The 13,681-nt window shown below is 36.8% G+C and overlaps 1 protein-coding gene across 1 annotated transcript; it reads right to left on the bottom strand.

The window, feature by feature from the left end:
* Window positions 1-2,843: 2,843 nt before the first annotated feature.
* LOC113013626 (high affinity immunoglobulin gamma Fc receptor I-like) lies at window positions 2,844-10,442 on the bottom strand. The gene is made up of 12 exons (XM_026154680.1): window positions 10,250-10,442; window positions 7,559-7,825; window positions 5,998-6,252; window positions 5,234-5,332; window positions 5,082-5,097; window positions 4,911-5,002; window positions 4,454-4,504; window positions 4,284-4,346; window positions 4,137-4,196; window positions 3,722-3,784; window positions 3,445-3,507; window positions 2,844-3,333 (listed from the first exon to the last, which is right to left on the bottom strand). Exons 1-12 carry the CDS (start codon window positions 10,440-10,442, stop codon window positions 3,326-3,328), a joined length of 1,230 nt encoding a protein of 409 aa, XP_026010465.1. The 3' UTR covers window positions 2,844-3,325.
* Between the last annotated feature and the right edge of the window lie 3,239 nt (window positions 10,443-13,681).

The raw sequence follows: 13,681 nt of genomic DNA, 5'->3' as shown, positions 1-13,681 counted from the left end.
ATTAGCAATCAAGGCAATTTACACACCGAGGTGTTATTTATAGTAAAATGAAGATCAGTAAACATTCTCTCATGTTTTAAGGAGTGTGAAAACAACAAACCAGAACGTGTAAAACTCTGAGCTCTGTATTCTGCCTGTTTAACGTCTCACAGTCTCCTCATCATCTGTCTGTGCTGTCAGAGCTAAAGCATGTGATCTGGAAGGCAGCTCATATTTAGCTTCAATTGTTCTTCCTCATTTTAGTTCTGCAGGCTGATGGAAATAATGAAGTCACTGTAACGTTTAAGTGCAGAGATGGTGCAGATAAGCCTGCAGCTATGAGGTCACCAACAGTTACAGAAATATTCACACGTTAAAGAAAAAACTTTTCTTAAAGTGCAAAAAATGAACAAAAATATGAAGAAATTTCATTTTGTTTTCAATTATTAGCTTTGAATAAATTAACTTTGGTGCAAATGATTGTTTGATTTACGGATTTATTACATTGATTAATGAAAAATGATGAAGAAGAGGCACTATTTTATAAAGATAACTGAATATTTGATGATCATTACTGTTATTCCAGTACAGGCACATCATGTAAACATGTGTCTTGCACACAGAGGTCAAAGTGAAATTTCCACTGTGCTCTTTGTCTGTGCTCCTTGTTAACTCTTTGCTGTGAGCTGATAACATAAAACTAAACATCAGCTACACCGAAGACTTGAGGCTGAAACCACAGGCTGCATTTCCTCTGTTCATGGTGACCCAACCAGAAACCATGAGGCCTGTCAGTGGATAAAAATAAGCCTGTGGCAGAAAAGATGGTGACCACCAACAGTCTTTCACACACATGTAAGCTGCTCAGAAGAGTAAAGACGTTATTCTTTGCAGTTTGATCTTGTGATACTGTTTGATATTGATTCTTGAATAAAACATAATCAATGCATTTCTTTGCAGATCTGAATTTATTTGAAATTTCTTTCAGTGTTTTAAAAGTTTTACATCCGTCAGAAATATACAACATTTTTAATTTGCAAAAACTTCAAGAGATTTATTCAAAAACACAAACACAGGTCAAAAATAACCTGCACTGGTGCTCAACAGCTTTAAATGTTATCAAATCTTTAACTGAGGTTGTTGAGTTTGACTGTACGCTGTGTATTCAGACACATGATGGCAGTGCTGAGAAGTAAAACAGAAAGACTGTAACAGCAGCACAATAATCACACACTCAGAGTAAATGCATAAAACAACAAGAACAAAAAACACTTTCAGCTGTGATTCAGTCATTCAATTTATTTCAAACACATAATAAACTGAATTATTGCTGATCAAATAAACAAAAATACACTAATATAATAATCAAAAACACAGGAGCACTGAGGCCTCGATCCTGTAGGATAATATTTTAACTGGTAATTTAAAGATTAATTTAAATTAATCTATTTTAAAGGCTTAAAGAAAGATAACTTAAAAACATTCAGTCTATACCTTGAATCTCTGCTAAAGGGCAGTATGCTCACTTATATGGTGACACGATCTCCTCAGCACACTCTGTTCACACTCCAAAACTTTGCAGCATCCCACAAACACCACAGTCCACAGCCTCACACCAGAACAAAGGAGAGAAGAAGAAGAAGAAGAGCACCTGCTGCTACTTCCTTTTTTATATCCTCTGTTTGATCCCCTGGGTCCTAAAGCCATTACACTAATCACAGTAATAATAATGAGCAATAACACTAATAACATTTCAAACACTTTAACGACCTGAATTATTGCTGATCAGATAAAATAAAAATACAGTAATAACAGTAAGTTATGAAGAGCTGTAAGAAGCTCACTTCTTTTTCATTAGTAGCTGAGAACCAGCATAAAGTTGTATTACTGCCACCTACACAGCTGTGATGGTAACAGCAGACTCCAAACACTGTTCGTCTTTCAGACTCAGAGTCTGTGCAGAATTTCTCTCACACCACCATTTATTAACCCTGCAATAAAACCTCTAAACTTTCTGCTTCTGCATCCTAATTCACAGATTTAATTAAATCAGGGAACACAGGACTGCATGACATTTTATTAGAAACCAAAATGACATAAAGTCAACAAATTAGTTACAAATGGTAACAGGACAAAATGAAAAGTCACCAGTGTAGTTGTAGTTGCTCTCCCACTTTATAGGACAAAGACATGATTGATAGTGAAGAGGGAAACCCATCTACAGCACAGCTGAGCTATTAGAGTACGGTGACCACTTGTTGACTTGTAAAAGACTATATGACATTTTTTATTTCACCATTCATTAACTGCACAGAGATGTTATTGTTTAAATATGTTTTCTTCATGTAAACAGTATTATAAAGGTTCTTCATGACTGGCGCAAGTGTCCTCTTTTTTGGAAATCAAATTATGGTCACCCTGTATTACAGGATATGATCAGCACTGTTTATCACCGTCATGCTGATTTTGCAGAAAAATGCCAACCAGGCTCAACCCAGCTGGTTAAGTTTACACCTGACTGACCTGTGCCTCCTCCTCACTGTGACTAAACAATCAGACTCTGCAGGGTCAGACAGATGTTTTGTTGCTGTCTTGTTCTTAGTTGAACCTGTCTGGATTTTTAGCTCTGATGTTTGTGTCGTATTAATGAATTATAATACTGCTACTTCTCTGAGTCGTGCTGATCGTGATTGATGCAGAGCTTTAATTCTCTGTGATGTTCTGTCTCCATGCAATCTGTCATATGAGATTTAGCCCATGTACAAGTTATCTTTTCATTTAACTATCAGCACATAGAGAGATGATCTGGTTAGTTTGTGGATAATTTCATACAGGAAACAAAAATCAAAAATAAATATAAAATGTTCAAATGTCAAAAGATTTTATTTCTACCTTCTAACTAAAAGATGCAAAAAAATGATCAGAAACACAAAAATATACATGAAATACATTCAAATGTATTCACTGCCTATGATATAATTCTTATTTATATAATGTAAACAAACACAGTTAAAGTATTTGTTGGTGCCCATATCAGTATTTACACTGCAAACACTGACTGTAAATTGTGCTGTCAGATACTAAACATCACATATTTCTCACTGCTGTTGGAACATGTTAGATACAGTCAAGGTTTATTACAATTTTTTTTATAAAAGTAACCGAAGTTAAAGAGCATGATTATTGAATATGAATACACCTCCATTTGGTTTATACTGAATTATATGATATTATGATGTAATATTGTAACTGCACATAAAGCTGAGCATGTCTGATATTTGGGCAGCAGAGGAGCAAGAGTGGCTTCATAAAAAGCTTCTTCTTGGCTTTGCTGCTACAGCTCTCCTCACTGACCTGTAAGACAAGCACAAAGAGACAAAGTGATTTCCAACATGTAAAGATATTATGAGCTGAAGACATTTAATAATGTGAAGAATAAATCAGCCTGCATGGCAGCAGAATTACTGAGAGAGCTTCCTGATGTGACTTCAGAATAAACTGCTGCATCAGCTGCAGGACTTGATGTTCCTGTGAATGAAGAGAAGATCATTGAAAACAATAATATCATTAACCAGGAGGAAACTGGATGTCACCACTAATGCAAAGATAAAAGAGTAGATTTTTAAAGGCTGATGGGTTGTGAATACATAAATATAAATATTAAAACAAACAGATTTACATTGTAAGAGCAGATAAACATGATGAACAATATTCAGTGGAGATGATGGCAGACTTTGCTCACCTTTGTTTTTCTTGGCTTTTTCTTTTTTGGGCTGTTTGACCTCAGCATACATCAGACTGTCCTCTAAAAGAGACGTCAGAGCTCAGCACACATTTGTTCAGCACAGATATGATGACAAGAACATTACAGAGTAAAAACATGAGAGAAACTGTTTAGATTGGGGACATATAGATGGACAATACCATACTGTACAATAACAATATCATTCTGTATATGAAGCAGACAAACTTACACTAAACTCTGAACGGCCCTCGATGTGTATAAGATTCAGTCTGCTGATGTGTAGTGGTCGTATGTAGTAGCTAAGCTTGGTCAGTGAATAACTGAACTCCATGTTGACCTATAATTACCTGCAATATAACGATGTGATGACACGTTCAAGTACAAACACTGAATGAGACTGTTGTGACTGTACCTGCAGCTCCTGTCTTCACCTCAGAGTAAACAGCACTCTGCTCTGCTTTATGATGCTTCTCTGTGAAGATGATCAGATTAATGAAAATTTTAAACACTTTAAAAACTTTCCAGGCTTTTTTCTACACTGTGTGTTTTGTGTACTCACTCTTCTTTCCAAAGTTTTGAAGTGTAATAAGAGAGTATGTGACGTCTCCGGGTTCATCTGTACCTGAAATGTAAAAATGTTTATAAACACATCACATGCAGTTTGTCTCCTTAAATCAGAAGCTTCTTGCATCTCTAGCTGCTCTGAGCTTTTCTAAATATGAACTGTACCAGTTCCAGTGTCTTCCACTGGTGTGATGGATTCATAGAGGTTAGCATCACCTTCATGAAAATGAAAAGAAACCAGAGTCAGAGTTTCATTTTAATGTCATCAGTCAAAGAAAGATTTTTATTAGTTGTGTTTAAGTCAAATCCAGGACTGTCAGATATTTTCAGAGCATGAACCCATCATGGTGTTACTGTTTGTGTTGTTCTGATATGAAACAACAACATTTGTGGATTCCTTCAGTCGAGTTAAAGATACAATCAGGTTGTAAAATCCTGTTTGTTTCTGATCTTTTGTGCATGTAGTCAGTTGGTTATTTGGATGTTTGTCCAACTGGATTTTGATAAATGTTCTTTGAGAAGCTGCTGAGCACAAACTGAACCTAAGAAATGTTCCTGTTAATGGAGACTGAATGAAAAGTAAATATTAATAATGATAATAAAGATCGGTTTAAGTGCTGACCAGGATGAAGAGAGTTGTGTTCATGAGTTTCATCCTGGTTGACTCCATGATTTGTGGAGGAGCCCGGACTGTGACTCTCAGACTGGATCGACCTGAAACAGGAAATAAACACAATAAACTCAAAAGTAACTGATGTTTGTTTAAAATAATAATAAAAAGTATTTTACCAACCTGGTGAAGCAGGAATCTGTGAAAGAGACAAATGTTATTACACATGTTTGTGATGTAAATTGTTCGATCAGAATATATGTATATGTGTGAATAATTAAAGTGTATGCAGTAAATAAACTCTCTAATACAGCATGAAAAGAAGAGGCTCTTACACTTGGACTGTCTGCAGAGATACAACAAGAGCAGGAGAATAATAATGAGAGAGACTCCACAAACCAGTCCAACAATCAACCACACAGGAGATGAAAATTCTGCCAAAGATAGTGACAACAAATAATAAAGTTTAATTATATTTGATATTTTATAAGATAATTTTATAATAAATCCAGTTCATCGATTTTCCTTGACTTGAAACCACTTTGAGTCAACTCCTGCTGTGTTTAAATGACTTGACTCCCCACAATGAACACATAAACACAAGTCTCTTAAATTTCCTCTTAAATGTTGACTTCAGTAAATCTGCGTTACAAACTTTTACTATATAAATATGTCAAAGAGTCAAATCTTAATATAAAGAAACAAAAACTGATGTTTACATTGAGATTTTCTGTTTCCTGTCAGAAACTGTCAGCATGACTCTGCTCTGTGGTTTCATGTTGTGACTCCTGTTCTACACTACTTGCAGTCTTACTTGTAGAATTGTTACAGAACTAATTGTGAATTTATGTTGATTTGGAGATTTGCTGAAAATGATTGTTTCACATTCACAATCCCACCTAGTCTCCCCTCCTTGGATCACATTCCTGACACTGATTCTCTAGACTCCACATTTTACATGACTACTCATATTCAACCATTTCCAATAAGAACATTTTTACAATGCCAAAGAGGTTACCATGAGATATAATGCTGTTTGACCTTCATAGTAATCCTCAATCATCAATCTATTCAATATTGTTGCTGAATCCAAACTCACCAGTTGTGTTAATCTGAATTTCTTGGCTGTCCTCTGTGTAGTAAACTGGGTTTCCTCTTCCTCCTCTGCACCTGTAGAGTCCTTCCTGTGAGACATTGATTTGTCCATTTGATGTGGGGACAACATCCACTGTGGTATTATCTCTGAACCACTCATATTTCCATCCATCAGAGCTCTGCACAGAGCAGGTCAGTGTCACACTGCCCCCTACTGGTATGATTGTTGTTCCTGCTGTCAGTGTGGTCCTGGGTTTATCTGATGTTATGAAAAAGGAGGGAAATTAAATAAATATGCAGATGATTCATTAAAAATGCATAAAAACAATCAATTATACCAAAACAGATCTGAAGATTTTCAGTCAGTGACTCTGGGTAAATGGATTTGCTCTACTTATATTATTGTATTTAGCCACTTAGAGCCTTTTTGTCTGAGGTATCAAACTGTGGCATTGTTTAGACACAACATTGAAGGATGAACCAAACACTGAAGACTGGAGAATGTGATACATTAGACTCAACATAAAATATTTGTTTTCCGTCCGCCTGAGTGCTTCCTGAGAGGAAAACTTTGTAATGAGAAAGATTACTGTGGTAATGTGTCTGTAATGAACTGAGGCCATTTTCTGCTCTTTGGTTCGGCTTCTATGACCTGCATCCACATGTAAGACGTGCAGAAGACATTTATTTATATTTCACAGAGAATCCATCCTCTGTTATTTGGTTTTGTCATTATTTTTCATACCCAAGTCATACATATGTATCTAGTTATTTATTTATTTATTTTATATTTGAAAGCTTTAATTTTCTTTGTGACCTTCCCACACGTGTCACTTCCTGTAGTTTTGAAGGAGGCCCTGCTGGGGAGAGATGAGATTATGCTAATGATCCTGTTACAGAGGTTAAGCACAGTAAAAGTGCTAAAATGGTTCAAATCTTGGTTGATGTGCTCAAAGACACTGTTTCTTTTAAAGCTGTGCATGTAGAAGCCCAATCACATGAAGTTGCTGAACTGAATTGATTTTTATTTAAACATTGTTGGAGAATAAACTCAGCAGGCAAAGCAACAGCTGACTCATCTCCTCGTTGACACAACACAGTTTGCAGCAACAGTGTGAGGCCAGACCGGCTACACACAGTGAAATGAAACGGCTTCTTTCTTTGGCTTTGATCCCCCAAATTTCATAAACTGTGTCCTGGTGGTTTTAATGTGACCTCACTGAAAGACAAACAGACTGAAGAACTGCTGGTATCACTGCTGTGATTGTCCTTTCTGCTCTCAGTGTGTCTCTGACTCTGACTGGCACCAAACACAAGGTTATAATCTCACACAGGCAATCTGTCTTAGCTCAAAACTACACAACAGACGCACCTGATTTGTTATTTTTTTCCTTAAAACTTTCCTCTCTTTACATTCCCCTTTAAATGAATCATTGTAGAGTCACAGTGGACTGAGCTGTGTGTCTGTTTGCACAGTGAGTTTCTTGGAGGGTCTGAATTATTTCTTGATGTTGAGTTTAAAACACAAAACAGGAAACTTCAGTTTGACTCATGGTCCAACTCACATGAAGCTGTCAGTCTGAAGGCATCACTCCATCCTGTTAAGAGATAGTCACTGCTACCCCGACATCTGTAGTCTCCACTGTGGGACACTGAAACGCTGCTGATCCTGTATTCACTGGATGTTGGAGGGCTGTTTGTGTTGGGTGCTGTCCATTCATATTTCCACACCTTTCCTTCACCTCCCTGAATCTCACATCTGAGAGTGATTGTCTCACCAGTGAATATCTGAGACCAGCTGTGCTGCAGCGTCACATCAGTCCTGTTGGAAACTTTCCAGAGTAAAATTCCTCAGTTAGGACACAAAAGGAATTAATTAACATTTTCATAATTTCTGTAACTGAATCTCGTCCTGCTGGATGATGGAAAAAAAAAAATTTCTAAGAAAAGGCTGATTAACCAGAGTGAGAAGTTTGCAGTTTGAAATCCTAACAGAATAAAACCAGATGCAGAAATCTGGAACAAATGTTTTATGTTCACTTTTCTGTTCAGATCAATAATTTTAAAACAGCTGAAGTCATTTCAAGCATTTATCCTCTGATTCAAATATATAAAAGAGGATGGAGTGGTTTCCAGTAAAAAGGAAAAGTGAGCAAACACTGCATCATCAAAAACATCATTCACTGTTATTTCCATCTACGTGTAAATTAATGTTGAGCTGTGTGTGTGCGTGTGGTTTGTGGATCGGCTGGGAGAGAGGAGTCTGGAGGACTGAGGATGTCACAAATTTTTTTAATGTGTGTGTGTGTGTGTGTGTGTGTGTGTGTGTGTGTGTGTGTGTGTGTGTGTGTGTGTGTGTGTGTGTGTGTGTGTGTGTGTGTGCCTGTGTGTGTGTGTGTGTGTGTGTGCCTGTGTGTGTGTGTGTGTGTTCATATTTAGTATGTTAATCAGAATTTAACATCAAAGGGCCGTAGTCCGTGACAAACATAACAAAACTCTGTTTGTATTTTTATTCCAGAACCAGTATATCATTAATAATTCAAAAACATTGGTACCAGTTCAGCTCAGTAGGTGAGCAGTCTGGCCAGGTTCGAGTCCCAGCACGCACCCCTTTCTTCATTTCTATCCTCTCCCTCGGCTTTCCTGTCTATCTACATTGTCTCTATCCAATAAAAGCTAAAAGGCCAGAAAAGATCATCTTTAAAAAAGTTAGGAGCATTGATGGTTCACACATTTCATGTGTAATTATTGCTTCACAGGTCATGATGATGTCGATGACTGTAGCCGTGCTTCTAGGTCACACGTATGTCTACAGAGCCACAATGGGAGGTGTTTGGACGCTGCAAGCGTGCACCATCCGATATTATAGCTTTGATTTGCACAGAGGAGGAGCTCCAGGTCACTGAAAGTCGAGCAGGTGAGAATTTCTGTTCACTCGCTCTGGGCCGTCAGACTCCCACAGAGAAGAATGTCTAAGTCTCAGTTTTTACCATTTAAACATGTATAAATAAAATTAAATGCAGACTTCTGGTGAAGCCTGCATCTCCCAGCCGTCATTGTTACCTTTCTGTTGTAAGGACAAGTCACAAAGTCTGTCCCACTCAGTGTTCAGTTATGATTTTCAAATACAAATAAATATAATATTAAATGTTTTTTTAGTGACATAAAAACATGCTTAGGGATGACTGAGCCATACATTTATTTTCTAACTGGTTATGTATTAATATTATTATTATTATTATTATTATTATTATTATTATTATTATTATTTTTATTATTATTACATCATAAAATTATAACAGTTTCATTAGCCCTTATTAGATGCTTGACAGGTCCATAATTACTTTCCGATGAAATGTTTAAACTCACCAGTTTCCTGAATGATGACTGGATCACTTTGTGCTATGAGTGAAGTTTGGTATGTTCTCCATCCTCTGCATTGGTATTTTCCTCCTTTAGAGATCCTGATCACTTTATCTGATCCAACAGCTTCTGTGGACTTCACTGCAGATGAGGTTTCTCTGACCCACTCATATTTTAAGTCAGCAGAGTGTTTCACATCACAGGTCAGTGTCACACTGCCCCCTGCTGGTATGGTTGTGCTGTTTGCTGTTACAGTGATATTCACTCCATGTCCTGTAATTAAGAAATAAAAAGAAATGAAAAAAAAGTGAAAGTATTTCATGTAAATGAAGTAAAAAAAAAAATATCACAACAAAACTGAAAGTCAGTGGAGCTACATATTAGTGAGCTTGTAATTTCAATTTGTTCCATCAAAACATCAAACATGGATGTAGAGATCTGGAGTGTGTCATGATCCCGGGTCTGACTTTGTGTTTCTGAATTTTTAGAGGTTAAATTCTTTATTTGTTCGTGTTTGTACTTTTGTTTATTGATCTAATTTATTCTTGAGTATTTTGTGGCACCTTTAGTTCTTCTTATAATTTAGTCTTAGAGTTTAATTTTTTCCTTCAGTGTTGCCAGTCTCACCCTCCTGTGCATTTAGGTCCTCATCTTTCATCACATGACAGGATGAAGAAGTTTGATGTTTTCTTTTCTGCAGTTCAGGTCAATAACTTTAATCAGCTGTATTAGGTTTAATAATTTATCCAGTAATTAAATATAAAACATAGCACTACATTTTCAGTGACAATCAAAGGTCACAAACTCTACATTAAGAGGTTTCACATATTTAGAAATGGAGAAACTTTGGATAATTCAAGCTGTTTTATTCCAGATTAAAATTTTAAACTCACCAGTTTCCTGAATGGTGACAGAGTTACTTTCTTCTGGGCCTGAATTTGTCCCTTTTATACGTCCTCTGCAGTTGTAGATGCCGGCGTCAGAGGTCACAAGTTCTCTCTTTGATTCACCAGCTACTGTGGTCTTCTCAGAGTTAAAACTGGGTTCTCTGAACCACACATATTCAAAGTCAGCAGAGTTCTTCATATCACAGGTCAGTGTCACACTGCCCCCTGCTGGTATAGTTAATCTGTCTGCTGTCACAGTGGCCTTCACTCCAAGGTCTGTAATTTAGAAAAAGATCAAAAGAATAAAATTGTTGCTCTGAATGTTTGAAGCAAACTTAAATAATGTGAATCATCTTTTGCAGCCACACAATTCGACACACTGAACATCTACAGAGACTTTGGAGTGACGTGTTAAACAGCTTCTAATCAAAACACCAAATGAGGGATGAAGGTAACAAACTCTATGCTGAGCTCAGAGCAGCATTTGGTTACCATGTTCATGTTGGTTTTTCCTTTAATTTGTCATCAGTGTGGAGCTTTTGATAATTAGCATTTGTACAACTCCAATATGTAATCCATATATATATATATATACACATATAATCCAGCATACGATCCAACAGCATCACTCAGTGAGATAATCTGCAGTACACACACTATCTGCACTATCTGATATTTTCAGATCAGATAAAAATGAAAAGAAAATCCACATGTATGAAACCACAGCTCTTCAGTAAATATACAGTTTGTATCGTGGGTGTGTGCTTGATTGCTCACACACTTAACATGGTTATATTAACATTTTAACCAATAAATCAATGAAATGTTTGGTTTATGATACAAAATATAACACAGAGGACGTCATTTAGAGCAACACAAGAAGAAGAAAACAGTTTCTCACCTTCAGTGTTTCCATGTCTGACTGTACTGAGCACTAAAATAATGAATGAAACATCATCAGACATTATACAACTGACAAAATCACAATAAATATATAAACTGAGGCTTTTTAAAAGGTAAATCTTCAGATGGCAGAGTTATTGCTCATCACCTAATTTATGTGTTTATTAGCTCTCAGACAGGCTGGAAACATGAAGAAATCTAAAAAAAAATAAATTTAAAACTTAAACAATGTTTTTAAAGTGTGGACAGTAAATGTAAGATAAGATAAGATAACCTTTATTAGTCCCACGCGTGGGAAATTTGTTTTGTTACAGCAGTGGACAGTGCAAAGTTACATATAAAATTAGAAAAAAGAAAAACACTGGCATAATATATCAATAGATACTGTACACATGTATGCAATGTATACATGTGTAATGTATGCAAACAGCAGCAGTGTCTCTAACAGTTTAAACAGTCACTAGTCTGCTGTGTTGAAGCTGTCAGGTAAACAGGTTAAAGCAGTGATACACTGTAATTGTCACCAGTGAGAAACATTTTCCTTCATCACTGCCATCCAAACAGTAAAGGTGTGTATTGTACTCACAGAATAACCCCAGCAAACAGAGCAAAGAGTGCCCCATCCTCACGTCCAGCCCTGCACGCTGATCTGCATCTAATCTCAAAGGTTGCGACTTTGCCTTGATAAAGAGAAGCTGCACTTAATGTAGATAAGACCAGAGTTTATATTCAGCTCCTCCTTCTATCGCCTCTCTGTGCTTCCTTCCTTTTACACCTACCTCAAACAGCTCCTGTAGCTTTGACCACAGTCCTGTTTTGTGTTCCTGCCTTTCTCTGTGATATACAAAGGTGCTCTGTTGCTTAGCGACACACGTTGCAGGTCATAGTTTTGTCTTTGTTGTTGTTTCCTGTGGATCCTGCTGGAGTTTTCTTCTTCTGCAGACTGAGAGTCATCGTTTCAGCAAGTGTTTTGGTGTATTCATCATTATTCATGGTGACATAGATTGACCAGATTGGAGCAGAGTTCTGACTTGTGGTTGTAAAAGTTGTTCTGTACCTCCAGACGTCCTTTTTTATTCTTATTTGACCACAGATCTTCTCCATAATTATGAATCTGTTGTAATCCTTATATTGTTGAAGTTCATCCTCCACACTCTTAGCTCAAAAACCATCAGGCAGTTCTACAGTCACAGTGTTTCTTTAAGCTCAGCACAGATGTGTGAATGTTCTCATGATGTGCTGACATTCTACTTTTAAGTTTGGTTGTGACCCCAAACACAGGAAGTGACTCACTGTGTAGTTCTTCTAAAGACGTGTGTGACTCACAAATTCAAGTAAAATGAGAACATTTGTATTCAAGGTAAAGTTTATGATTTGATGGCATATCAAAGAAAAACACTAACACTCATCTGAAGACAGCTTGATAATCTCACTCAATATTTAAAAACAATACAAAAAACAAAGAGATGGCCAATAAAGATGAAACACTGTGATAACAACATGTGTCTAGAAAACTCAATGCAACATAGTACATGCATGTGTGTGTGTGTGTGTGTGTGCGTGCGTGCGTGCGTGCGTGCGTGCGTGCGTGCGTGTGGTTTCCATTTACAATGTTTTGTATCTAGAAAACATGCCGCTAGTTAAAGGTCTGTAGAGAGCAGATTATAGCTGGTCCTGAAAAAACAGGTAAATGATGAGATGGATGACAGGTAGTGTGTTGTCCTCTGTTAATAACGATCTGGTTATGCCAGATCTTTATTTATTCACATTCATTTATTCTAAAAACACCACAAATGCATCACAATCTGCGTGTCTCACATTTCACATTCCAGTCGGAATCATAATATATAAAAAAAAATCCATACAACCATGTTATTTGTGCACGAATTAATTAAATGTAATGCTGTCACCAAGCATAATATGTTACTCAGAGATAATAATTACACTCTTGTTTTCCACATAGTTCAACAGAACAAACATTCCTGACAAACTAAGGCCGTATCTCTGTAGTGGAAAACTCCACACAAACACAGCAGAGCTAACAGGATTAATACGACAATCACTGCAGAAGCACTCATAATAGTCTCTGTAAACTCAAATGTGTAGGCAGTGTGTTGTATAACTGTTACAAAAAAGAGCTTTAAGCTTGGAAAACACACACACAGCTGCTACAGGCGGGGCAGGCTTGTGTGGTGCGCTAAGTTAGCTCATGCTGTCTCAGCAGCGCCATGTTACATTTCAAAGTGCAAAATAAACAAACAAACCAATAAACACAAATCCCAACAAAACAAAGTTCTGGTCAGGTTTCAGCTTTACTTGGTATGTCACTCATATGGACCATATATGTGATTTTCTTTCCTTTTTTTTATTTCCTAGACTAAAAAAAGACTCCCCAAAAAATCCAGTAAATGATGAGATAAAGGCAGTAACTGTGTTTTACTCTTTGGCTTACTTGGAAGAAGGTGCTCCCTTGTTGTGTAACTTAGAATCACAAAACACAAAACAAAAATCAGAAAATTAAGGCCATGATTTGAT

The sequence above is a fragment of the Astatotilapia calliptera genome, chromosome 3 (genome assembly GCF_900246225.1).
Source record: "Astatotilapia calliptera chromosome 3, fAstCal1.2, whole genome shotgun sequence".
Classification (NCBI taxonomy): Eukaryota; Metazoa; Chordata; class Actinopteri; order Cichliformes; family Cichlidae; genus Astatotilapia; species Astatotilapia calliptera.
Note: the sequence above shows the minus strand (reverse complement) of the source record. Positions and strands in the feature narration are given on the sequence as shown.

Coding starts and splice junctions, on each gene's coding strand:
- LOC113013626 (XM_026154680.1), bottom strand. CDS start 10,442: ATGAAGAACTCTGCTGACTTTGAATATGTGTGGTTCAGAGAACCCAGT. Junction 7,826..10,249: donor TGTCACCATTCAGGAAACTG/GTGAGTTTAAAA, acceptor TACTCTGGAAAG/TTTCCAACAGGACTGATGTG. Junction 6,253..7,558: donor CTTCAGACTGACAGCTTCAT/GTGAGTTGGACC, acceptor TCATAACATCAG/ATAAACCCAGGACCACACTG.